Source organism: Oncorhynchus mykiss, chromosome 10, assembly GCF_013265735.2.
Source record: "Oncorhynchus mykiss isolate Arlee chromosome 10, USDA_OmykA_1.1, whole genome shotgun sequence".
In the NCBI taxonomy this organism is placed as follows: domain Eukaryota; kingdom Metazoa; phylum Chordata; class Actinopteri; order Salmoniformes; family Salmonidae; genus Oncorhynchus; species Oncorhynchus mykiss.
In genome coordinates, this window is record NC_048574.1 from 68,941,346 (window position 1) to 68,965,587 (window position 24,242).

Genomic DNA, 24,242 nt, shown 5'->3' on the forward strand with positions numbered 1-24,242 from the left:
CAGGCTCCGAGGGGTGGCCAGTCCTCTTCCATCTTTCTATGTTTCTTTCTATAAAGAACCCTCTCTCCCTCTTTTCCAACAAATCCAATTTGTTTCTTTCTTTCACTGGGTTGGTTGAGAACTCTCATACTACCCCTTTCTCTCTCTCTCATCCCTCTCTCCCTCACGCCTGTCTTGTTGTGAACAAACCCCAACCCTAGCAGCACATCTGTCGGCTTGTCACGGAGTACGTGTTATTGTCGTTGGGCTGAAGGTGGGTGGCGCTGGAGAGTGAGACATCTCTCCCCCGCTAGAACATCATGACTTCACTGCTTGAATATATGCCGATTCCTCCTACAATAAAAAACAATGGCCTTCTGGAAAGACGTCTGTCCCACTCTTGGCTTGAGCTTTTGAGTCTCTGACTTTCTCATCACCGATTTCTCGCGCCCTCTCCCCAAACAATGAAATCAAAGTTCTTTCTCTCACCGTCTCTCTTTGTTCTATTTTCCTCCCTCGTAAATTATTAATAACCTTTCATGTCAGCAATGGGTGTGACAGAAGCCACTAATTTGAAGGTGTGTCCACATACTTTTGGCCATGTAGTGTAGTGTGCTAGTGTGCATATCGTAACGATACAGCAGAGACCAGCTTATATCGTTGGAACATATGATGGTCATTTACATATTGGCCAATGAATCGTGTCAGAATAAATAATCTCAATAGCATTGGCTCACCCTAACGGTATCAGAGAGGGTTGACATAAACATGATTGACAATAACGAAATAGAAACCAGACAGCTTCACCACAGTTGGAAAAACTTGCAATAAAATGTATTGTACCTCACAATCATTGACTCACACACGTGCAACATTGTATTATAGAACTGTACTGTATATCATTAACACTACCAAAAATATTTACATATTTCTCTATATTACAAAATAGCAATACTGTAGAGTTCTGCTAGATATAGCATACAACATTTGTAACATTCCCCAAATCCTCAGCTGGTATACAAGTCTAGATAAAAGAACACAGACTCTTAAACAGCACACATCCAGTGACAATTGTCATGTGCCTTTCCCAATATTGTAGCCCTCTCTCTTAAAAACATGGTCGTGTCAACTGTCAACCGCATTTAAGGTCAACCGTATTCAAAAGATGTTTTGTGCCATTTCGTTGTAGTATACAGAACTCTCCTTCATGTGAAAAAGTGCATTCTAGGTAGTACACAACCAGTTAAAGACAGAGAACTAAAAGCTATATTTAAATGATGAGTTTCTATTATGTAATTTTATGTATACCTGACATAATTATACCATCATTGGGGTAAACAATAACCTACTATAAGACTATAATATGTGCATTCATTACTTTATTAGGAAGAACATGCCGGTTTATTACAAGTGTTCATTACGAATATAACTGATATTCATTCAAATTACGTTCAAATCAAGGCCATTGCTTCTTCATGGTCATAAAATTTAAAAAAAAAGAGTTGTTAGAATAAGTGGACTTAAGAAGTTTGAGAATGAGAGAATGACCTTTCAGGAAGTTAAGTCAATTAAACACGACCCCTGACATGAAACAGGAAGCAATTAAAGGCTTTTAAATGTTCTGGCTTCACACAAGTGAAGATGTCAGACACGCATACACACACACACACACACAGTACAATCAGCATCTATCAAAACCCTCCTCTGGTTCAAAATGCCCCCCGAGCTTAATTGCTTCCTCTTATCTTGTCCCCCTGTGCAATACAAACAAATGGGCACATGGAAACTGTGTGGTGTTGTGTGTGTGTGTGTGTGAAACCAACCCCCAGAGGGAAATCAAACGCTGTTAGTTGTTTCTAGGGCCCTCAGCCCATAGTAACAACTGTAGAGCTGTGTGTGGAGAGGCTAGATGAGGCTACCATACCATATTTTAATGGATCTATAGTATTCTGGCCAAGGATGCCATGAGTTATGGTGGAGCACTTAAATCCCCATCCTCCCATACCGTGCAGTTCTCACCACTGATTTAGAAGCACTGGATTGGTGTAAACATTGGCTGGAGGGCGTTTCCACCATTATAAAATCCATTACTTTAAGTGTGCACACTTAGTGAGAAGTGTAGAGAATTGGAACGCAAAAAGTGGGAAGAATATGCTTTTAACTGAGCCATGTTCAATGCATCGCTCTTCAGTCTCCATTCAATCGATTGATTAAATATACATTTATGACGCTTATGCAATATTAATCACACAGATGTAGTGTATTTCACAAACTGATACTGCAAAACAAAGCTAAATGTAAGGAGTCTGACACACTAGGAGGGCATACAGATGTACCTAATGCATGAGCGTGGGAGATTTCAACATTCTCCCATAGATTCTGTAATCCTTCTCTGATTGACAAGGACAGGGGGGAATATGGGTAATATGAACTTCTTACATAACTGGGAGTTGATTGGTTGTTGATTGGTTGGCGGCCTAAAGGAACCAATGATTAAATGAACGAACGCATAGTAAGGAAGAGAAACGCAGTAGATGCTCGATAACAACAGTGGCCTTGTGCCATTTCATACAGATTTTAGCCTGAAAATCAAATCTAAATTGCATACTAAAGCAATATAAGATGATCATATGTTAAGGATGAAAGTACACATTTGTAAAATAAATCAATGTGTTGAGAACCTTGAGGGAACTCCAAAAGAGACAGGAATCAAACTCAAATAAAAAATGGCCTTTGAAACAATTACAGAGCAGTAATCAAAATCGGGGGAGGAAAGACATAAACCATGAATTAATACATGTCATTCAAAATGCATTAGCATTACCAGTGAGCTCTTGAAACCAGGCAACTATTCTCTTACTCCATTTCTCCTGGACTGTAAACATTTACCTCCATTTTCTTTTTCTTACAAAAATAAACTTATTTTCATACTAAAATAAATGCTGTTCGTCAGACTTTCGTTTCCCTACACGACGAATGTACAAAAAAAACTGCCATTTTGAAATTCATCATAGGAAGAAAAAAAAAGTTTTATCCTCAGAAGAAATGACTAAGAGGTACAAACTATCTGCAACAGGGTTTAGTCAACTCTTTCATAATGAATTCACAGTCAACCAAAGCCACAACCAATGCATGGTATTCCTTCGCCAGGGGCAATCTAGTCTCTCTAGATGGACCAGTTGTCTCCCACAATGTACCAATGTTCCAGCATACTAGTGCGGTTGCCCTAGGTCTGGGATTTCTCAGACTAGGGGCTATCTAGTCTCTCTAGATGGGCCAGTTGCTTCCCACAATGTACCAATGTTCCAGCATACTAGTGCGGTTGCCCTAGGTCTGGGATGTCTCAGACTAGGGGCTATCTAATACACCGAGTTCAGATATAGTCAAATGTCATTTACTTTTATCAACAGACAACTTCGATGTGCTTTTCACTATCCAAACAATGGGTGAACTCAACAACATCCACAATGCCATCTTGCTTTGGCTTCTAGAAACAGAAGCAACATCAATACAAAAAACTAAAACTGCAAGAACTTGGCACAGAGCAAATGCACAGACCTGCAGACACACGTTATGTTAGGGAACAGAAGATTTCACCACATGCTATTGGGTGGCTCGACTGGGAGATGACATGACATTAAAACGGAACAAACAGCCACTACTATCGCCTCCTGTGCTGTGTTACTGGCGGTGCTAATAAAGCTTTAGCAGTTTGAAACAGGGCTGTAGCTGATGTCATCACTGCAAATCTCCATTACCGTGGGCTGTGATTGTCAACTGGTGTGGTAAAACAAACTCGTAGTTGGTCCCCACAACACATGGTGTACAGTACTTCAGAAGTGGAAATAAACGATGGTCCTAAAGACCCCTAAATGAAGGATAAGGATGCAATTTAACAATCGGATATTCAGAAATGCTTGACAACATGTGCATAGTATAAATGCTACAATACCAACAGCGTTGAATGTTATGGAAATTATTTCAAGCAGAGGTGGTGAAAAAACATCAGCTTCAAGTTTACCACATGTAAATGCTGGTCACTCAGAACACGCACTAACTGTTTATGACACTCAAAGCCCATGCTGCAGGAGGCTTATATTGACCATATACAGTATAAATAGATATTCCTATAACGAGGTGTAAAGATTTCCGTGTTTCATTCTGGAATACGTTGGCAGTGATGATCTCGTAGAAAGAAATCAAAATGTCACATGTCCAAAGAGTCAAAGTGATGGTGACATGGAGACAACTAACAGAGGTGCTAAACTATACCCCCAGTCCAGAGGCTAATGACAAGAGCTGTGATTGGCTGCCTGGTTTCCATGGCGACTGAACGTGACAGTAGTCAGAAAAGGGAGGCAGGACAGGAGGAACCTGTAGATGAGGCAGTGGGGACAGATAGGTGCGTTGCACTGCTATGGGTTCTATTGCTTGCTTGTCTCTTATTTATTTGGAGCCACTACCTCCCATCAGGGGGCCCGGCCCCGTTTCTCATCTCCATGTCGAACCCGGGAGCTTCCTTCCTACTTGGCTCTGATTGGCTCAGGACTTGACCTCGTCACGGTCGTGCCCGAGGGAGAGCTCCATGTCGGACAGACCCACCTCCACAGCCAAGATAAGGGAGGTGTCCGAGTCGCTGCTCAGCGGGGGCTGGTGCTCACCTGCAGGGAGAGAGAGACCGGTCAGCACAGACACAACATGGTGGTCTTTAAAAGAGAGGGTGATACAGGTAAACCTGAATGGACCCAAAATGGCAGTTAATGTGCAGTAGCAGAGACAAGATGAGGCGACTGATGAGGGCATAGTAGGAAACCTGACAAGATGTAAACTGCTCTGTAAGTGCTGTGATGTCCACTTGACTAAAGACAGACTGCACGACACCAGGTCTTAGGAGATAGCAGCGCAACACAGGGCCTTAGGAGATAGCAGCGCAACACAGGGCCTTAGGAGATAGCAGCGCTACACCGTGCCTTAGGAGATAGCAGCGCTACACCCGGCCTTAGGAGATAGCAGTGCTACACAGTCAGATGAATAGAAAACAACTAGAGAAGTACAGGGGACCATCAATCTACTTCACATATGCTCCCTATGGACTAACACCACTCCTGTCTGACTTTCCTGCAGCAAATCGGGCCTTTTTTTGGCAACATGCTGTAGCACGGTCCAAAGTGAAGGATAACCGTAATAAGTTAACAGACAGCGCTCGGTGTTTACGCTGGCGGGCATGGCGTGCACCGCGATCTGTCACTGCAACACGGCAATTCAGCAGAACACTGATAGATCAGATCCTTCATCTCGGGGCGGTTGTCAGGCGGCACCGTGAGCTAGTTAGCGCCGCGACAAACAAACAACAGAACTCCCATTAACTGCCAGCTAATTGATGCAGGAAGAACACAGACTGTGTGACGGGCTGATAATCAGTCTCACTTGACAACCAACACAACAGAACTAAACAGTGTGTGTGTGTGTGTGTGTGTGTGTGTGTTAATTACACATCATCCATTTCCAAATACACTGGCATAAGCTATTTGAATTACTTAGTGAAAGTGGAACCAATTTTACAACCATACAAGTTGCAAGCAGGCACCAAACATGAGCTGCATCCTCAAGGAGGTAAATGCCAACCTAATACTAATATATAACAGTTCAATCCTATCTGTCCATGGCTGCATTTTGTCATGGTTATATAAAGGCTTGGAGGGAGGGAGAGAGGGGGCAGGGAGTCTGAAGGTGTGTCCTGAAAGGCTCTGGCATAGCAGCAGGAGTTCAGGCTCTAAGTGATGCCAGCTGCTATTCACAGAGACTGGTGAGGAACAGAGAGAGAGAGACTGGTGAGGAACAGAGAGAGAGAGAGACTGGTGAGGAACAGAGACAGAGAGACAGAGAGACAGAGAGACAGAGAGAGACAGAGACAGAGAGACAGAGAGAGAGAGAGAGAGAGAGAGAGAGAGAGAGAGAGAGAGAGAGAGAGAGACTGGTAAGGAACTGTTATTTCTGGTTGTTTATCAAAGTCAGCTGGCTAACTCCTACTTAGTAGTGTACCCCTGAGACATACTGCGTTACTCTTCGAGGGGAGTACTGATCTAGGATCAGTTTTGCAGTTTAGATCGTAGTAAATGCCATTATATGTACAGCCTTCCTATTTCGAAGACACTGTGAATATGGGCCTGGAGCTTTCTCTCTCCTTACCCCAAATGCCATCCCCCTCAGTGCGCGCCAAGTTTGTTTTACTGCCTATACTGCAGTAAGCTGTCGTGCTGGTGACAGCCAGACTACAATAAGGCTAAAGGCCTAGAGTGGCAGTACTGCCGTGCCATTCCATAAGCAATGACTCAGCCCGAATGGGCTCTGCGTTTTGCGCAACCCACAAATCACTCTCCCTGACATCGCAGATCCATCCTGGGGCTTAAAATAAACAGCAGGTGGGGGATTTTGAATACGCTCCGGGATGGAACCGAGAAAGCTCATATTTAACACAAAGGTAGGTGTGACAAGCAATGCCAAGGCTCGAAAAGGGGACAAGCTGTGCACAGTTGAAAGACATACAGGCATGTAAAAAGTGTTCAACTACCTTGAAGGTAGAATATTGACTGGCATTCATGGGAGCGCAAGAAGTCGGCTTGTGTTATGGGAATGAGGGAGGGATAAAAAAAAGTACAAGGTTCTCCCTAGTTTTCTAATGTTTTGAAGGGGCTTAGCAGGTTGACGCTGTCCAAAGTGTTTACCAGGTCTTTAAGGTACAGTAGAGGCCTCAGGAAGCTAATAAGACGCTGTCACAAAGGCAGCATTAACTTGTTCCATTGGCACAAGAGACTCGAGAGGCGAGCGTTTTGGTCGGAGGCCCCGCCAACTGCAGGTGGAATTTCAGCACGGTGGGCAGGACAGGAAGTGGGCCACGCCAGCGTCAACACACTCCTGCCCCACTCTCCGGGCCGACTGCATGCAGGCACGCACGCACACGCGCACACACCCTAATAAGTTCCATGTGCTAACCAGCTGTTAAACAAACAGGCTAACTCAAAAAACACAATGTGCCTATCAATGGCTCAGTGCTGTAGTGCCTTATCATAATAACTTGCTAATAGCAAGCACGGCAACCTTAAAACATACTCTGATGCTACGTATGTAAACCATGCCAATGCATTTGGGTTAGCTTGTGACTTTGAAAAAAGGGAGCACTATTCCTTCTCTGGCCAGGGACTGGATTCAGGGAACAGTGAAGCAGGTAGCTGATGGCCTAGTTCTGGCCCTGGGCTGGCTAAGCCACACCAGTACAGCAGCCCTGGGGTAGCTAAGCCACGCCAGTAGAGCAGCCCTGGGCTAGCTAAGCCACGCCAGTACAGCAGCCCTGGACTAGCTAAGCCATGCCAGTACAGCAGCCCTGGACTAGCTAAGCCATGCCAGTACAGCAGCCCTGGACTAGCTAAGCCATGCCAGTACAGCAGCCCTGGACTAGCTAAGCCATGCCAGTACAGCAGCCCTGGACTAGCTAAGCCATGCCAGTACAGCAGCCCTGGACTAGCTAAGCCATGCCAGTACAGCAGCCCTGGGCTAGCTAAGCCACGCCAGTACAGCAGCCCTGGACTAGCTAAGCCATGCCAGTACAGCAGCCCTGGGCTAGCTAAGCCACGCCAGTACAGTAGCCCTGGACTAGCTAAGCCATGCCAGTACAGCAGCCCTGGGCTAGCTAAGCCACGCCAGTACAGCAGCCCTGGACTAGCTAAGCCATGCCAGTACAGCAGCCCTGGACTAGCTAAGCCACGCCAGTACAGCAGCCCTGGACTAGCTAAGCCACGCCAGTACAGCAGCCCTGGACTAGCTAAGCCACGGCAGTACAGCAGCCCTGGACTAGCTAAGCCACGCCAGTACAGCAGCCCCGGACTAGCTAAGCCATGCCAGTACAGCAGCCCTGGACTAGCTAAGCCACGCCAGTACAGCAGCCCTGGACTAGCTAAGCCACGCCAGTACAAGGCTGCATTTGAATTGGTACGGTATTACCTATATAGTGCACTACTTTTAACTAGAGCCCTATGACCCCTGGTCAAAAATAGTGCACTATCTAGGTAATAGGGTGTTGTTGTGGACGCACATGTGAAGAACCAGGACATTGTGGTCTGTTAGAGAGAGAGAGCAACTACTCTCTGTTCTGGTGGAGACAGAGAGGACACTGTGGTCTATTTCAGAATACAGTACTCCTCTTATATCCCACCATAGCACAGCTCTGAACATGACAGGTATGGGGGAGTGTTCTGGTGTGAGTTCACTGGTTTGTGTTGAGGAAGTACAGGTTAGTTGAAGAAGTTATGTTAGTGCTGGGATGGAACCAAAGCATAGGTGTGTGTGAGAGAGTGTGTAACATGTATATGCGTATATATGTGTGTATGTGTTGATACGCAAATGTGTGTGTGTAGGTGTGTGTGTGTAGGTGCATAGGTGTGTGTCTATACTCACTGCTGGCGATGTGTCGGCTGTCCCCAGCCTGTGGTAGTGTCTCGTGGGCGTCGTGGTAGACCTGAGGCAGCCCTATAGTCCTGTCCATGTCCACCGTGTCCAGCACCACCGAGCTCTCTTCCCCGTTCACCGTGATGTCACTGGCCCCTGTGATTGCGTTGGTGGGCGGGCCTCCCACTGACATCTCATAGTCTGGCGGAATGTCACCCCCACAGTCAAAGTTGGGCTGAAATCAATCAATCAAATATAAACATCAAAAACACTTTCCAAAAATAGAATCTCTCCAGGATCAGGGTTGGGAATGAAAGAGAGATGGATAGATGTTGAAAGACAGAAACTCCTTACTGGTATTCCCAGCGCTTTGAGGATGTTCATTTTACACATGGGACAGGTCCGATGGTCCAGAAGCCAGGGGTCCACACAGCTTTTATGGAAGATGTGCCTGAGGACAGAGTCACACACACGAACACGCACAGCCTTGATGATGTCATCCGTAGTAACAGTCTCCTTGGTAACATAGCATCACTCACCATGCTCTACATATGCTCTCAGGTACAGAACAGTAAATTATTGTGGCATATTAATGACTACCAATCATTCCCAATAGACCTACTGCAACACATGATCTATAGGAGACAATGATAGTAATGGGTGTCAATGTGTCTGCTCTCTCTAGTTACACTGACAAATGGGAGAGGCTGTCGTACCTGCACGGCAATATCCTAATAACATCATTCGCTTTATAGCCCTCGATGCACACAGCACAGTTGTCGAAGTCAGACTCCGTTTCCTAGAACACCAAACACACAGGAGACATTTGGTTGGTTGTCTAGTCTCCTTTTCATTTCCTGGAAGGTGAATAAAGCAGAGCGGATCAAAAGCCATGCAGCCTGTATAATTCATTCAAATTTAAACACACACACACACACACACACAAAATAAAAACGAGTCGGTCATTATCATTGGGCTGATGGAAGTTCATTACCAAATGCTGCGCTTAGCAGGAGCGTGGGGAAACGGTTCGCTTCGGTTTAGAACCCTGCAATCAAGGTCATATCACTGCTACTTAAATAGGTGGTTTTGGAAACACTTTACTTGAAGAGGGTCTATACATAAGGCATTCATGACCCCTCCATGAAACCTTTATGAATGATACTGCCACACTCATAACAACCTTCGTAACACATTTATCCAACATCATAGAAGAGGTTAGTAAAGTACGCAGCCTGGTGTACCTTGTCTCCTTTCCTGATGGTTCGTACTTGGAGCTTACTGATGGCCTTCTTGGCTGCGTCTCCGAGACGTCTCTGCTCATAGAAGATCAAAGAACAACAAAGAAGGTGGGGGAAAGATAAGCAACCCAACCTGGCAACCCAAAAGAGAGAAAAGAATGTCTGGAATTTCCTATATATCCAATAACCACTGACAAGGCAAGGAATGGACACGTTTCAAGGTTAGAGAAAGGGCCTGAGATGCACTGTCTCCATCTGAACCATGGTGGACCATATTACTGGTTAATAGATCTGAAGGAGACGTTCTGAGAGGCTGTGTAATGTTTTAACGCGGCAGGATGAACAGTCGCTTAGTGATGTTGACATAGCAGCGTCTCTGAGCTGACAGTTAACCCCTTGTTGCAGACCAGAGCAGAACACACAGGCCGAGTCAGGTCACTGAGTAGTGCAAGGTATGAAAAAAGGGAAAGAGAGAAAAAGAGAGGGAGGGAGCAATAGAGAGCTAAATGCATGAGTAAGGGAGAGATTTGAGTGGATGATAGATAAATACTAAGAGACATTGAGAGAAAGGTAGGCTGTTAACCCTCGCTATCTAGGTCTACTCTCACTGTGGAAAATAACTGCATCAGACCAGGCCACTGCCCACAGCTGCTCTCAATCAGTCATCAAGGAAAGTCATTGTGACATCAACAGAGAACAGATTTGTGGTTTCAGGCCTGGCGAGTTCTTGGAGTGAATCATAATTCAACTCCAGCAGGTATGAAAAATCAAAAAATTGTCACCATGGTGCCCATTCCCCTTGACAACCCATGTGGTTGTCTGTGACATTTGTGTCAACATCGGACAATCTTAGAAAAAAGGTTTCCAAAAAGGTTTCTTCAGCTGTCCCCATAGGAAAACCTTTTGAAGAACCCTTTTTAGTTCCATGTAGAACCCTCTATAGAAAGGGTTCCACATGCAACCCAAATGGTTTTACCTGGAACCAAAATAATTCTCCCTGCAACCAAAAAGGGTTCTTCAAAGGGTTCTCCTATGGGGACAACTGAAGAAACCTTTAAGGTTCTAGATAGCATCTTTTTTTGTAAAAGTGTGGGCCACGGTGTGTGCATTGACTACACGGTCCAACAGGACTACCCGGTTAACGGTCCAACAGGTTTACGCTAGCAAACCCAGCTGTCGCACTATTTTTAATTTTGGATGGTAAAAGCAGGGAAAGGTTTAGAGTAGACAAATCACCTCAGAGAAAAGCAACTGCTCTACATGTAGATATCTAAAAAGTATGTTCATACTGTGGTCAAACTGCCAGTTTACGCTGTCATTACGGTCATACCATACCTGGTTGCGGTCACGAGCGTTGGCATATCTGAACCGCTGTATATAGTAGCAGACAACCTGTGTGTGTTATCAGAGACACACTGAAATACAGTAGGATGACATTACCAACCATGTCTTTATGTTATAATCCCTTCAGACGGTTGGTTACAATGCTACACTCACTATGTTCCTCACATTAACCCAGTACCCCCTGTATACAGTAGCAGACAACCTGTGTGTGTTATCAGAGACAACACACTGAAATGCAGTAGGATGACATTACCAACCATGTCTTAATGTTATAATCCCTTCAGACGGTTGGTTACAATGCTACACTCACTATGTTCCTCACATTAACCCAGTACCCCCTGTATGTAGACTCGTTAGTGACTACATTCATGTGTCTGTACAGTGAACCGTACCTGATTGCGGTCGCGAGCGTTGGCGTATCTGAACCGCTGTATATAGTAGAAGATGAGCCATGCCAGGGAGATGATCATCAGGACGATGAAGGAGATGGAGACAAACACCACCGACGTTCTGCTCACATACTTCTGAAGGTTCCTCGTTCCTATGGTGATGTGCATGGTCACCGTGACGTTGCGTTCTAGTAGAGCAGCGATCTCCCGACCCTTGGGTTCCGGAATCATGATCGCCACGATATCCCCCGTACCTGTTGGAATAGGAATTTCCAGGTGAACAAAAAGAAGAGCAGTCGTTGCTAAAGTCAATCAAATATTTATCCGGTTTGTTAAAAGTTGCAAAAGGGAGACATTTCTAGAACAGAGCAGAGAAAATGTCTAAACGGGCCTCTTGGAGATGGGCACTGTATTTTCTAAATCACACAACACCAAGAGGCCCGTTTAGACATTTTCTCTGCTCTGTTCTAGAACACCAGGCTGGTAGGAAGTCAAGACTTTGTCAGCTGCTACAAAATGTATCCAACCAACTACTGTAAATATGTTGTAGTTCATTGGAAAGAAAGTTAAAGGATCTGTTGAGACAACCTACACATCCATATTCATGTGCCAATATTTTTGTTGTATGGGACAGAGATCTGCAACATGTGGCTCTTTAATTGCTCCTTTGTGGCTTCATTAGATCCCATTCATTTGTATGGGATTTGAAACCTCTCTGTGGAGGTATCAGACCCCTATTGTGTATCAGGGTTGAGCTAAACTATAAATAACCTGTATTCACAGAACACTGTCTGTAGAACACAGTGAGTAATTAGCATTAGGCTAGCCTACTGGGAGTTCATTCAGGCAGAGACAGGACGCAGAGCTAACAAAACAAAACCCCTGACTCTCCATGTCTGGGTCAGAGCCCTGTGGCCCTGTTCAGAAGGGAGTAAACGTTACAGATTTAGAACAAATCTGTATCTGTCGAACAGAAATGACTTGTCTGTCACAGAGTAAGGAATCATATCAGCTCTATTCATTAGCTGACATTTCTATCAGCAACATTTTGAACATTTCACGTCCCTGGTGTCACAATACCAGACCGCTTTGATAACACAGTCCAATTGACAATTAGGTCAGGCCCAGCTGCCACTAAAAAGGTTTGATCGGTAGCTCATTTAGGGTCAAACAAAGTACAACACACACCCCCCAGACACTCTACAAGGGAACATCATTTCATAGCAAAGCCATTAGTTCACACCACCAGATAGTCAACAGAGTGGACAATTGTAACCACCAAGGATATTTTTACACATTTTCACAACAGAGTTGAAGGTTGTTGAGTTGAATGTTATCAAGGTCATAGACAACAGAAGTGCCACTTTAACACATTGTGTTTTAACACTTCAGTTAACTCATTTCAGAGTTGAAACTAGCAAGTTCTGACAGGGCCTCCCACCAGACATTATTCTCATCCTCACCTCTCATCTAGCCCCCTCTCCCTATGGCCTGTGACCTGACACTTCACACAATCCTCAACCGTCACATCAAAAGATACTATAGCTTCAATATACCCTTTCTTCACACAGAAAATTATAATTACAGTGATAAAATATCCTTCAAGTAGGCTAAGTCCTAAGCTAACACACTAAATAACACAATCGACCTCAAGATTTCAAAATGGTCGCCATTCACGTTCATCAGAAGCAGGCCAAAAAGCTTCAGCGAGGCAAGACTCCGAGTGCCTTAACTTGCAGCTACAGTATGTACTGCCTACCTGTCTATCGGACACAGACACACTTTTACCACTGACTGAAGCATTGGGAGGTGAGGTGAGAGTGATAGATAGGAAGTATAGCCTATCAGAGGTGTCTGAGTGGTTTAAAATCCCAGACAAGAGATTACACTTCATGGACACTCCATCTGCAGCCACACATTGATGTGGGATGATGTCTGTGTCGTCAAGGGCCTAAGTGACTCATTAGCCTTTGGAACTCGGTGACATCATTTCCTCTAGTACTCTGCGGCCTTGTTACCGTGGCGTCTGTGCGGAGCCACAGGAACACAGAAGCCCCAGGGTGCTTCACTTCTTCACTCCATCTATCAGTAATTTCTAAAGGAGATGCTCGTTCACTCTGCCACCACCGCCGCCAAGGCAGCCTGCCAGCCACAGGGCATTGTGGGATACCCTCAGCACCCGGCGGAGGTCTGAAAGTGGCCAAGGCCATTATATCACCATACCCTGGGGATGGATAGAGAGAAAGAAAAAAAGAGAGAGAGGAAAGTTGGCACCTAGCGACACCATATTATCACTGCAGAACAGACAAAAACAGGTTGGAAAAAGCCGTGACTGAAGAAATAAAAGTAGCTGCAAAACTTTTAGCCCAAGAAAGACACAAAGCAAGCAGCAAGGCATTCAAAAATGGATGACTGAGTCTACCCACTCACTAATGAATTCCGGATTAGAAAAGGAACATTGGACTTTACTCCAGAGACTGAAAAATATTCACTAACAAATGCGGATTTAAAACAGCCAAAAGATTGCCATACGACAGTCGGCGCGTCCATAAGGCTAAGAGCTAAGCTTCCCCTAAAGTAAATTAGCAAAATTATATAGCCTAATTATCTTACTCCTGTCGATACAGATATTCATAAAATAATTCAAAATAAGCTACTACACCATAAAGCATGATTTGGCCACAGAGGATCATTAGCTTCATTAAAAACATATAAGCTGTGGATCCTCGTAAAACTGACCATCATACCGATTATTGACTTCGGCGATGTCATTTACAAAATAGCCTCCAACACTCTACTCAGCAAATTGGATGCAGTCTATCACAGTGCCATCCGTTTTGTCACCAAAGCCTCATATACTACCCACCATTGCGACCTGTATGCTCTCGTTGGCTGGCCCTCGCTTCATATTCGTCACCGAACCCACTGGCTCCAGGTCATCTATAAGTCTTTGCTAGGTAGAGCCCCGCCTTATCTCAACTCACTGGTCACCATAGCAGCACCCAACCGTAGCATGCACTCCAGCAGGTATATTTCAATGGTCACCCCCAAAGCCAATTCCTCCTTTGGCCACCTTTCCTTCCAGTTCTCTGCTGCCAATGACTGGAACGAATTGCAAAAATCACTGAAGCTGGACTCATATCTCCCTCTCTAACTTTAAGCACCAGCTGTCAAATTAGCTCACATATCATTGCACCTGAACATAGCCCATCTGTTAATAGCCCATCCAACTACCTCATCCCTATACTGTTATTTATTTGTTGCTCCTTTGCACCCCAGTATCTCTACTTGCACATTCATCTTCTGCACATCTATCACTCCAGTGTTTAATTGCGAAATTGTAATTATTTCACCACTATGGCCTATTTATTGCCTTACCTCACCTCATTTGCACACACTGTATATAGACTTTTCTATTGTGTTATTGACTGTGTTTGTTTATGTGTAACTCTGTGTTGTTGCTTGTGTCGCCCTGCTTTGCTTTATCTTGGCCAGGTTGCAGTTGTAAATGAGAACTTGTTCTCAACTGGCCTACCTGGTTAAATAAAGGTGAAATAAACGTGTAAAAAACGCATTGCCTACAGTCAGAAGGCGCCGCAATTTGGACAGGGCGCCTGGCAAATAGCCACATTGATGATTGTTGAGTTGCGAATGTCAGTGAAAAGCCGAAGCCCAGCCAGGCATATCGCAATATTTCAAAATCCAATTGAAGGAAAACATCATTTGGAATGCAAATGTCTATTGCTGTAAAGAAAAGTAAATGAAAAGACTCATCTGTCTTGTAGTTCAAAATTCTCAATTTAATTGAGTGAACAGTATAGCCTTTCTTATTAGCACCAGCCGAAAGTTTGTCATATTCCCGGTGAGTGCGCATATTCACTCTTTCATGGTTGGGTATGTGCTACAATAATTTCCTCCTCCAGGTTAGATGAACGTCATAATTGTATGTGTCTACCCTTCTCATATGACGATTAGATGGATCAGACACCATCGTTTTAATTGATCTGTTTGTCAGTGTCAGCAGAGTAGGCTACTCTGTCATTTTTGTCGTACTAAAAAAAGATTCCGCTATTGTCTCCAGTAATATAAAGTGTAGTAGAATTGCATGACATGTGTTCATAAAAGGCCAAGATGTTCCTGTGCAAAGAAAGAAGAAACGTATCTGATATAGCCTACAGCCATGCATTCAATGATTAAGTTATATTATTAGCTTAAATTACGACTATCCAATCAACTCATCACATTTGGAATAGTAGGCTATTTTACATAAGTCTGCAAATATGATGATGCATGGAATGATTTATTATAAAAGGTGCATTTTTTCAGGTGAAAATGTGCTTCCCCAAACGTGAAACTCACACTCCGCCTATGGGATACGGCATGCTAATTTTCCTTGGCAGGGTTGCATGACTCACATCTGTACGGGTCTAACAGTGAGAATAGGTCAAATTAGAGTGGGTGGAAGAGGGTGGTAAAAAGACAGAGGGAAGAGATGGTTGGAGACAGAATACAACTCGTTTCTCTGTACTCTCGGTCGGTCGCCATAGCGCCCAGTTTCATGACTCGGTCCTGGAAATAAACCTTGAGGTATGTGTGTGTGACGCAGGGACTGATCCCCCATGGACAGCACACATTTCATATGGGAAAGACGCAATGCATTATGCTCATGAATCTCCATATGTAACTAGTTCGTCGTATACAGCCACAGGTTTATGGAGAGAAAGGAGAGCAGATCAATAGATAATCTACATAATAATAATCTTTACTAGCTATGGGTCCACTACTATGGGTCCAAAAGATACAGTCTTGAAGCTTTTTTCTCAAAGGCGTATGGTCTTGAAACGGAAGTTAAAGGGCTACTGGCAAGGTGTGCTTTTTTCGGCTTCAGATGGCCTAATTGTTTCCAAAAAACTAAAACGACTAGACTAAATCTAATAATACACAGTGGTCTAATGAAATAAGCGCATCAGGAACGAAGAGCTCCGGAGCCAATGTCCTGGCATAGACGGGGCCTAAATCACATTGTGATGTAACAGTGCACAATGGGTAGTAGGCCGGAGGCTACTGTGTTACCCTGCATATAGGGTTTACACACAACAAGGCACAATGCATTAGGTCCAAGGACGTCACATATAGGCCTATATGCAAACACGCGGGCGCACACACACACACACACAGTTGGCTGAATTAGCAACGAGCATTGCAGCAGCACCATGGCTTGTTCATACAAACGTCACATTTAGGCCTATATGCAAACAAGCGCGCACACAGACACAGTTGGCTGAATTAGCAGCGAGCATTGCAGCAGCAACTGTTAAGGGTAGCCACTCCTAATGCAATCAGCGGCACAATCACCGACAGAAAAACAAGGCTGTGTGTGCACGGTAAACAGATCTCACGGCTGCTAATACTATTATGTTAACACTGAGCCCTACACCCTGACAAACGCTACACAGCTTTAAAAAAAACAATGGGCTTGCTAACCTAACCAGATACCCCTCAACTGATGAATTAAAAAAAACATCTGGACATGAGGGCACAATCCAACATGGATGCCAAAAGATTAGTAGCAACACATGGCCTCAAGGAGTGGATTAACTTCTTCACCTCTATGCGCCTCGAGAACAAAATGGCCATGGTAAGGGAACACATTGCCAAAGCTCTACATCTGCAAAGCTGCTTTTGCACACTGGCCATGCTTCAGCTGTTAAGTATGAGATCTTAAGTAGGTAGTGCAGAGTAGACTCAAGGTTTTAGCCATCTTTACCATCTGGGTGGGATTTTGGATTACATAGACTGGTCCCTGATCTGTTTGTGCTGTCTTGCCAACTCCTATGGTCATAGTCACGTCAATAACCATAGGAGTTGGCAAGACACTACAAACAGATCTTGGACCAGGCTATAAATTACAACCCAGATGAAGGAGACAAGAATACAGACACAAAGATATTCCACAAGGGGCAAGATGTTATACACATTTTATCATTACTGTCTGCAAGTAGTTGGCGAATCCATTTCATTTAGAGAGAGAGAAAGAACAAGAAAACGGAAATAGCTGCTTCTAAAAATCAAAGCAGTGTGTAATATCAACCGATGGCCCAACAGAGGCTGAACTGGTCCAAAATCTCTCCTCTTTGCGGACACCTTTTAGCAAGAATGGTGCATAATAAGCCAGGGTGGTGCATAATCAGCCACGATGGTGCATAATAAGGCACGCCAGGTGGAATAGAGAGCGAGTGAGCTTTTTAGAGTTGATTTTTAGAGGAAGGGCACTAACCTGTTTATTGCTGCTGAGGATTAGCTTTTGCTAGCAGCCTTGAGGGCAGCATAACCTGCTGTGTAGTGGATAATAGTATTTGGTTAGCTGTAATTAAACAGCACAAATCCTTATTCAATATCAACGGTGTTAGTCTGTCCAGCGAAAATGTGCATAAAAATATAAAATAATTCATACATGTAGCCACTGAAATTTGCATAGCCAAGATGGCCGACAAAACAACTGCCTAAAAAAACATGGTCAGGCAGAGGGAGGGAGCCACGTACAGAAATCTAGTGATTAATTCCAGCTCTCAGAAAATGTCCTCCACATGCTCATTGCTCTCCCTCCATATAAAAGCCAGACTGCAAATGTCTAGTCTTTCATAAAGATCAGCCCTGATAGGATTCATGTGTCCTGTCCACACAGAGGTCTGAGTTTTCTCATACAAAAAGGCCTTGTATGCGTTCTTTGTCACAGGTGGGGCCAACCTAATTAAGATGAGAGAGAGAGAACGAGATTCTTGGCTCTCGGTTACCCTGGCCACTTCTGTTGGCACTTCCTTTCGCTTTTTTTTAGTCCCCCTTTCCCTCATCATTGCTCGCTCTCTCTCCCCCCCCATCTCTGTCTGTTCCTCTCAGGGCTGGGAGTATGAGTCTTAGCAGCCCCAGAAATAGCACAGTCTACTCTTTTCCGTAGGTACCCAGGGACTGCAGGCCCGCTGTACCCTCTCAGCAGGAAGGGTGTGTGTGGTGTGGTTCGTATCCACATGCTTCCCAGACAAAATAGTTTGGAAGAGTTAGTGCATATATAATGCCGACTTTTTGTGATGTTTTTGTTCACTTCAGTTGTTCAGGCATACAATTATTTTTTTTTTGAGGCAACCCGAAGTCAGTAGCCGAAGTCTACGCCCCTCTGTCGGTGATTGGTCAATAATAGTAAATTCTTCAATAAAGTCTGTTGTTTTTCATGCAAAAAAATAAAAGAGACAAATACTGCAAACATCTTAGTTAGATGTAAAATTGCAAGACTAAGATCCCATCAGCAAAAAACTTCAAAATTAATAACAGATTTCTTGAGTTATTTTAGATTAATTTAACTATTTTGAAGAAATGTATACTGGCTACGGCTTCTCAAAATGGACAAACAATACCATCAACGCTTTTTAATAATTTTTCAAGCGAGGGTCTTTTAAGGGAGTATACAAGCACACTTGTTCGGTTCACCTAGCCGAGCTCGGCGCCGGCCGAGCTGAAGAATGCTGACGCCTTAACAGACACATCTCCTGGGCTGTGCCAGCCAAGCAGGGAGGGACCCAATGGGGGTCTCAGAGAGCTTGCCAGGGGTGGCCACCCACCCCCCAAACCCCTCTCCTCGGCTGGCCCCATGTGTCTGAGGCATCTGGTAGGGCCTTCCATCATCTCTCCTCACTTCCCCATTAGAAGCCAGCATGCTCCTGTCCAGTCCAGGAGATGATGTAGATAGGGCTTGGAATCTGTCAGACTGCCAGTGAATGTGAACAAAGGGGTTTATATGAATGTAATTACCCGTTTTGGTCCACATGGCGTATTCCTCAGTTAAAAGAAGGCAAAACGTCAGCAATGGTAACCATTCCATTGATGCCAACCCTCATGCAACCCGATCACCTGCACAGCTTGGATGCCCATACAGACAGACACCACTCTGTATTGGTTGGAGGAGGTGTGTCAGTGCTTTTGCAGCAGGATAATGCAGTTTGGCAGCGTGCTAACAGGGTGATAGGTTATACACTACCTGTCAGCCCATTGTGAAGGAGGGTGCTACGTTTTACAGCACGTCGTCAAACCAGTCGCACAGTCAGGTTGTGTTAAGACACAGACATGGTTCGTTTAGTTTCAATCCATTAACATGATCTGTCTCAGTAAACAGAGCTACAGTAAAGACAAAGGAGGGTAGCCGAGCTCAAAACGCATGTGGGCAACCACACACACACACACACGTCAGTCATTCTGTACATTCGAAAAGTATTCAGACCCCTTGACTTTTTCAGAATGTTGTTACATTCCAGCCTTATTCTAAAATGGATTAAATCGTATTTCCCCCTCAACAATCTAAACACAATACACCAAAATGACAAAGCAAAAACAGGTTTACAATTTTTGCAAATTTATATTTAAAAAAAATGGAAATATCACATTTACATAAGTGTTCAGACCCTTTACTCAGTACTTTATGAAGCATCTTTGGCAGCGATTAAAGCCTCAAGTCTTCTTGGGTTTGACGCTACAAGTTCAGCACACCTGTATTTGGGGAGTTTTTCCCCCATTCCTCTCTGCAGATCCTCTCAAGCTCTGTCAGGTTGGATGGGGAGCGTCGCTGCACAGTTATTTTCAGGTATCTCCAGAGATGTTCGATCAGGCTAAAGTCCGGGCCCTGGCTGGGCCACTCAGGGACATTCAGAGACTTGTCCCAAAGTCACTCCTGCATTGTCTTGGCTGTGTGCTTAGGGTCATTGTCCTGATGGAAGGTGAACCTTCACCCCAGGCTGAGGTCCTGAGCACACTGGAGCAGGTTTTCATCAAGGATCTCTCTGTACTTTACTCCATTTGTCTTTGCCTCAATCCTGACTAGTCTCTCTGTCCCTGCCGCTGAAAAGCATCCCCACAGCATGCTGCCACCACCATGCTTCCCCGTAGGGATGGTGCCAGGTTTCCTCCAGATGTGACGCTTGGCATTCAGACCAAATAGTTCAATCTTGGTTTCATCAGACCAGAGAACCTTGTCATTTGCCTTTTATTGAGGAGTGGCTTCCGTCTGGCCACTACCATAAAGGCTTGATTGGTGGAGTGATGCAGAGATGGTTGTCCTTCTGGAAGGTTCTCCCATCTCCAGAGGAACTCTAGAGCTCTGTCAAGGCCCTTCTCCCCTGATTGCTCAGTTTGGCCAGGTGGCCAGCTCTAGGAAGAGTCTTGGTGTTTCCAAACTTCTTCCATTTAAGAATTATGGAGGCCACTGTGTTCTTGGGGACCTTCAATGCTGCAGACATGTTTTGGTACCCTTCCCCAGATCTGTGCCTCAACACAATCCTGTCTTGGAGCTCTATGTAAAATTCCTTCGACCTCATGGCTTGGTTTTTGCTCTGACATGCACTGTCAACTTTGGAACCATATATTGACAGGTGTGTGCCTTTCTAAAGCATGTCCAATCAATTGAATTTACAACAGGTGGACTCCAATGAAGATGTGGAAACATCTCAAGGATGATCAATGGAAACAGGATGCACCGGAACTCAATTGAGTCTCATAGCAAAGGGTCTGAATACTTCTCTAAATAAGGTGTTTTTTTATTTGTAATAAATTTGCACAAAAAAACATTTTTTCGCTTTCTCATTATGGGGTATTTTGTGTAGATTGCTGAGGAAAACAAAATATGTAATACATTTTAGAATAAGGCTGTAACGTAATAAAATGTGGAAAAGATCAAGGGGTCTGAATACTTTCCAAGGTACCGTATATGAAGACTAGACTGCATGTGAAAAGATAAGGAATGTGGAGAGACGGTATGGATTAGAGGTTGATCGATTAATCGGAATGGCTGATTTATTAGGGCCGATTTCAAGTTTTCATAACAATCGGAAATCTGTATTTTTGGGCGCCGATTTGCCAATTTAGATTTTTTATTATTCTTTTTTTTAAATAGCATTATTTAACTAGGCAATCAGTTAAGAACACATTAGTTAAGAACACATTCTCATTTTATTTTCAATCACGGCCTCAGAACGGTGGGTTAACTGCCTCGTTCATTGAAAATAAGAATTTGTTCTTAACTGACTTGCCTAGTTAAATAAAGGTAAAATAAAATGAAATATGGATTGCCATTTGGATCTCTTGCAAAGCAGGACTCAGTTTTACAACCCAAACATTTAAATAATTTTGGGTTTGAAATCGTAACTGTGCTAAATCCTTCTTCCATTAATATTTATGTCCACCCAAAACTAAAATCCTCCTACTTCCTGTCCCCCCTCTGCTCCTCTTTGTCCTTGATTCTTTCCGACATGGCTCAGGGTGAGAGCAGGAGAGACAGGCTCTAAATTGTAAAAAATAAAAAATCTGTCTCTTAATCTCCCTTCATCTGCACTGATTGGAACATACCTGACAAGTGAAAACAATAATGGTGGAAGCTCATCATGAGGCTGTGGCTTTCACCTGGTCAGTTGTCAGTGCTGAAGAAGGACAGGGAGCGAGGCGAGGTCAGATTTTGATGCGGTCAAGAATGAGCCGGAGAGAGAAATTACAGGAGAACTCTTTAGCTTACACAACAGCCTCAGCCTGGTCTGAGCCAGTACCATGCCATCCCCTGACTCAACATTTGGCCCAGTTCAGAATCAGCGAGAATTAGATATGCATTCAAATTAGATATAGGCTAAAAATGTATAGGGAATGTGTAGGATATCAGAGCTTGACTGATGATCTATCCCAATGCAGTCGGAAACATGCATCAATAGTCTATATGAGCTGGGTGGATACAACTCCCAGAGGGTCATGGTGAGTTCATGCATGGGCTATGCAGCATAATATCAACATTCATATTTTACACAAGTGGCCCATTCCCTTAAAAAGTAGGCCTGCAATCCAAAATCTAGTTTTGTGGACAATGTGCTTCTTTGTTGATTAGTTCAATATATAATAGTAAGTTTGACAGTTTTGAGCTTGTTGCTTACTGACATGAATGCATTGCCAGTATTCAACAGCCTAAAACAGTGTGCCATTGCCATAACGACATGATAAGAGGGCAGAGCACTTGTAAACTGTCACCAAGTCACAACAGTGACAAGTACAGTGTCTCAAACAAGTGATACAGTGCATCGCATACAGTCATGTAAGATTGATGAGTATGATGCATTTCTCCCCCGAAAGTGTAGTTTACCTTGATGAGGCATTGTTATGGTATCGTTGATATTAGTGGAGCCCACGTTATAAATTATGACTGCAGATGCGTTGTGGAGTGCAGCGACGTTGCGAATTTTATCTCTGAATGTACAATTCCCTGCAGCTATCAACGCCATCCAAGCATTGTTTTGATAAGGCAGGGGATACTTAGCGTTCGGGTCGCAAGCTTGTCTCTCTTGCAAAAGCAAAGGCATCAACACTTGCCCTCTTGCTTCTTTCTTGGGGGAGTGCTCGCCATATCTTCCACACTCAGTCTTCTCTGTTTTGATTTCTGAAGTCACGGGATCCACATAAGTAATGTTGACAAACGCGGTGTACCATTCTTCTTTCTCCGCCACCGTAAAGTCCAGGCACAGCAAATGAACGAAGCAAAAGGATAGCAGCCATGTTGAGAGAGCTAGACTGCGGCAGGCTTGGATGAGGGACATTGCCATGTTCAGTCCGAGGATATAGCGAGTGTTTCCCTCTCCACCAAGCCTAAAAGCTGCCTCTCGCTGGTAGCCTCCCCCTTTCCAAGCTCGACGACTACGATGTCGGACTACCCTGAAGTTGAAATACTTGAAAAGTGATGTAGCAAACCAACTGGTTAAAGGTAGCTTCTGGTTGTAGACAGAAATGTTTTTAAACAGTTGGTTTGTAGGCGTGCTTCTCCACCCTGCCTACTGCTACCTAAGCGACTGGCCTGCAATGTTGTTGTCAGTCAGCTGTGCGCGCTGGACAAGCTTTCTAAACATGTGACCTGGGCGGGGATCACGAATATAGTCGAACCTGTCCCCCATAATAAAGGCTAGTGTTCGCCTATACAGGGATCGGCAATAGGCGACCGCGTATTATTTATTTTCGCCCACCAAAGTTGTTAGTAAAAAAAAACAAATATATATACACTACCGGTCAAACGTTTTAGAACACCTACTCATTCAATAATTGTTTCTTTATTTTGACTATTTTCTACATTGCGTAATAATAGGGAAGACATCAAAACTATGAAAACGTTTGACCGGTATATATATATGTTCGACCGGTATATATATATATATATATACACCCCCCCCCCCCTACACACACACACACAAAATTGACATTGGGGGTTTCGAATTAGAGCTTAATATTGTCAAGACACATTGCAGAAGAATAACATGATCATAGCTGTGGGTCTGTGACCTGTAATCGATTAAACATTGCCCTCTGCTGGGCAAATATTGGGATTACATATTGCAAGCAGTTCTACAAGTTGACCTCAAGAGAGCACTGTATCCTCCTACTACATGTCCATCATCATGCTAGCCTTTGGAAGAGAGAATACAGGATGAGTGCGTCTTGGGCCCTATATACGTCCCAATTAATCACATTCTTTCCAATGAAAGGAAGTCTAGATAAATGCAGTCTAATAATAGTTTCACATAAACTCAAATCAAATGTTATTTGTCACACGCTTTGTAAAGAACAGGTGTAGACCACCAGTGAAGCGCTTACTTACGGGCCCTTCACTTAGCAGCAATGCAGAAAGAAAGAAAACAGAGAAATAATAGAAAGTAAAACACATAATAATAAAACAAATAATAAATACACAATGAGTAACGATATACCCGGGGTACTAGTACTGAGTCAATGTGCAGGGGTACGAGGTCATTGAGGTAGATGTGTACATATAACTAGGAATAAT

The 24,242-nt window shown here is 44.0% G+C and overlaps 1 protein-coding gene across 1 annotated transcript; it reads right to left on the reverse strand.

The window, feature by feature from the left end:
* Positions 1–791: 791 nt before the first annotated feature.
* Positions 792–23,013, reverse strand: LOC110498439 (RING finger protein 150). Its single transcript, XM_021575055.2, has 7 exons — positions 22,557–23,013; positions 11,399–11,649; positions 9,666–9,737; positions 9,138–9,220; positions 8,776–8,872; positions 8,431–8,656; positions 792–4,640 (listed from the first exon to the last, which is right to left on the reverse strand). The coding sequence occupies exons 1-7, from the start codon at positions 23,011–23,013 to the stop codon at positions 4,522–4,524; spliced, it is 1,305 nt and encodes a 434-aa protein (XP_021430730.2). The 3' UTR covers positions 792–4,521.
* Positions 23,014–24,242: the final 1,229 nt, after the last annotated feature.

Excerpts from the sequence above, each read along its gene's own strand:
- LOC110498439 (XM_021575055.2), bottom strand. The coding sequence starts at position 23,013 with ATGGCAATGTCCCTCATCCAAGCCTGCCGCAGTCTAGCTCTCTCAACA. Across the intron at positions 8,873-9,137 it reads ATTAGGATATTGCCGTGCAG|GCACATCTTCCATAAAAGCT; the intron begins GTACGACAGCCT and ends CTCTGTCCTCAG. Across the intron at positions 4,641-8,430 it reads CAGCCGACACATCGCCAGCA|GTGAGCACCAGCCCCCGCTG; the intron begins GTGAGTATAGAC and ends CTCTCCCTGCAG.